The sequence below is a fragment of the Paramisgurnus dabryanus genome, chromosome 18 (assembly GCF_030506205.2).
Source record: "Paramisgurnus dabryanus chromosome 18, PD_genome_1.1, whole genome shotgun sequence".
Lineage (NCBI taxonomy): Eukaryota > Metazoa > Chordata > Actinopteri > Cypriniformes > Cobitidae > Paramisgurnus > Paramisgurnus dabryanus.
This window is the reverse complement of record NC_133354.1, coordinates 9,803,343-9,805,320: the sequence shown is the minus strand read 5'-3', so window position 1 is coordinate 9,805,320 and position 1,978 is coordinate 9,803,343. Positions and strand designations below refer to the sequence as shown.

Genomic DNA, 1,978 nt, shown 5'->3' with positions numbered 1-1,978 from the left:
CGCTTAGTGCAATATACATCCTGTCTGCCAGAACAGAGTATAGAGGATAACACAAATGTTTTAATGGGGGTTGCGATCTTTGCAAAGCCATTCCACAGTGGAAGATATAATATTGTACCAGAAATAAACTATTATAGACATACAAACAAAAGATAGATAGTGCCTATTTTTTCCTCAGTCTATCACTACAGCTACAACTAACACATCACAAACACATCGGCTTCACATTGGCAAAGAAATGTTTTACTATTTCACAGTCAGAAATTTGCACCAGTCAACAGTGAGACGAAAAACGGTAACATATGGCATATACAACAACACGCTACTCAGTGCATGGCCCGGTTAAACATTGTTACTAACCAAGGATAGGACTTAATCAGACGAGATACAATACTGAAATACAACTGGCCCTTTTTTTTAATTCCTTAAACATTTGCAAGCAATGGCCTTCTTGACATTAAATTATGGAAGGAGACACAAAAGTAAAAGAGTAAATTCTCCCAGAATTGTGGTGGGGTTGACGTCCGCTATCTATGTACAATGTCCATTTCACTTTTACTCCTTTTTTGGCTTCTTCACCACTGGAGTCCCAGACGATAGTTTCATTCTTGTTTCATTTTACACGTTTTTTATTTTTTTCAGTATTTTAAACATGTCAAAAGGGGCCACATAGTAGCGTCCGTGGCATGCACATCTAAAAGGAGACAACACCTAACCCCCCCATATGTTTTTTAACTGGTCCATCAGCTTATGAAATGATATGCGTTATTTTACCTCACTGGTTCATTTTGCATATTAACCAGTCCCTCCCCAACCCACCATCAAACTATTAAAAAACACACCGAGTTAAATAAACAAACGCAAAATGATCTACCATTTACACATTCTAGCAGGTTCCATAACATACAATATAACATTTGGTACTTTTAAGGTTTTAAATGGCAATTATAAATGAAAACTCATTTCGATAAAGTATTCATTTGCATCCATTGTTAAACAGAAGAATACTTGTAATGATTCTTTAATTTCAATATACTATATATAAATAGTATTTATAGACTTTATAACTTCACCGATCATTTTTTTTCCTCTCAAGCAAGATGCATACACAATTTATATAGGAGCGGGTGAGACATCTGGGGTTATGGGAGAAGAAAGGTACAGTAACTGAGACATGGGGTTGGGGGGTGGAAGTTGCGTTTTTAACTTGTCGGCTCCTCGTCGGGTTTGTTCATGGCCTTGAGAGCGTCAAGGAGCATCGTGGGGGAGACGATATGGGTCGAACCTGTAAAGGTGAGCACCATGGAGAAAAATGAAAAGAAATGCGTTAGATATGGACATACACTTTTTTTAATACACTTAACTACACTTACTATTCACATGTGTTTTCAGCTGTCATATATATATTCAAAAACTTTCCAATTTCCAAAAAAAACTATATTTGTTTACAATTAAAAGATTAAATACATATAATCAGAGCATAAGAGTTTTAAAGTGAATATACACTAACGGTCAAAAAGCTAGCCTAGTCACACAAAATTATGTACCTATAGTCACGTAATTTTTTATTATTTTTTTGTGATACTGTCACGAATTTTCCGCGTTTTTTCTTGATCGTATCACGAATTTCTGTTTATGTGTCATTGTCACGTATTGGTTACTTAACTGTTTTGTCCTATTTTCTTACCATTGTCGCTTCGGTTTAGGGTTAGATTTACATAAAATGACATCCGTACCCAACTCTAACCCTAACGCCAGGCGACAATGTTTTAAGTTTAAGCAAATAAAAAATCAGAACAAATAGTATAAACCAATACGTTAAAGTTACATCATAACGCAAACACCAAATCTAACCCTAAACCGAAGTGAAAATGCTTTAAAAATAGGAAAAAGCAGTTGAGTAACCAATAAATAACAATGACACATAATCAGAAAACACGGAAATTCGTGACAGTATCACGAAAAATAATAAAATATT

General features: G+C 35.0%; 1 protein-coding gene across 2 annotated transcripts in view; it reads right to left on the bottom strand.

The window, feature by feature from the left end:
• Positions 1-177: 177 nt before the first annotated feature.
• The window catches only part of stxbp1a (syntaxin binding protein 1a), a 32,675-nt gene continuing 30,874 nt past the window's right edge, over positions 178-1,978 (bottom strand). For both annotated transcript variants that reach the window (XM_065244114.1, XM_065244115.1), the window contains one exon: positions 178-1,285. Coding sequence is in view for 1 of the 2 variants with exons in the window: in XM_065244115.1 (XP_065100187.1) it covers positions 1,203-1,285 (83 nt within the window). In the remaining variant the exon portion in view is untranslated. The remainder of the gene's footprint in view (positions 1,286-1,978) is intronic.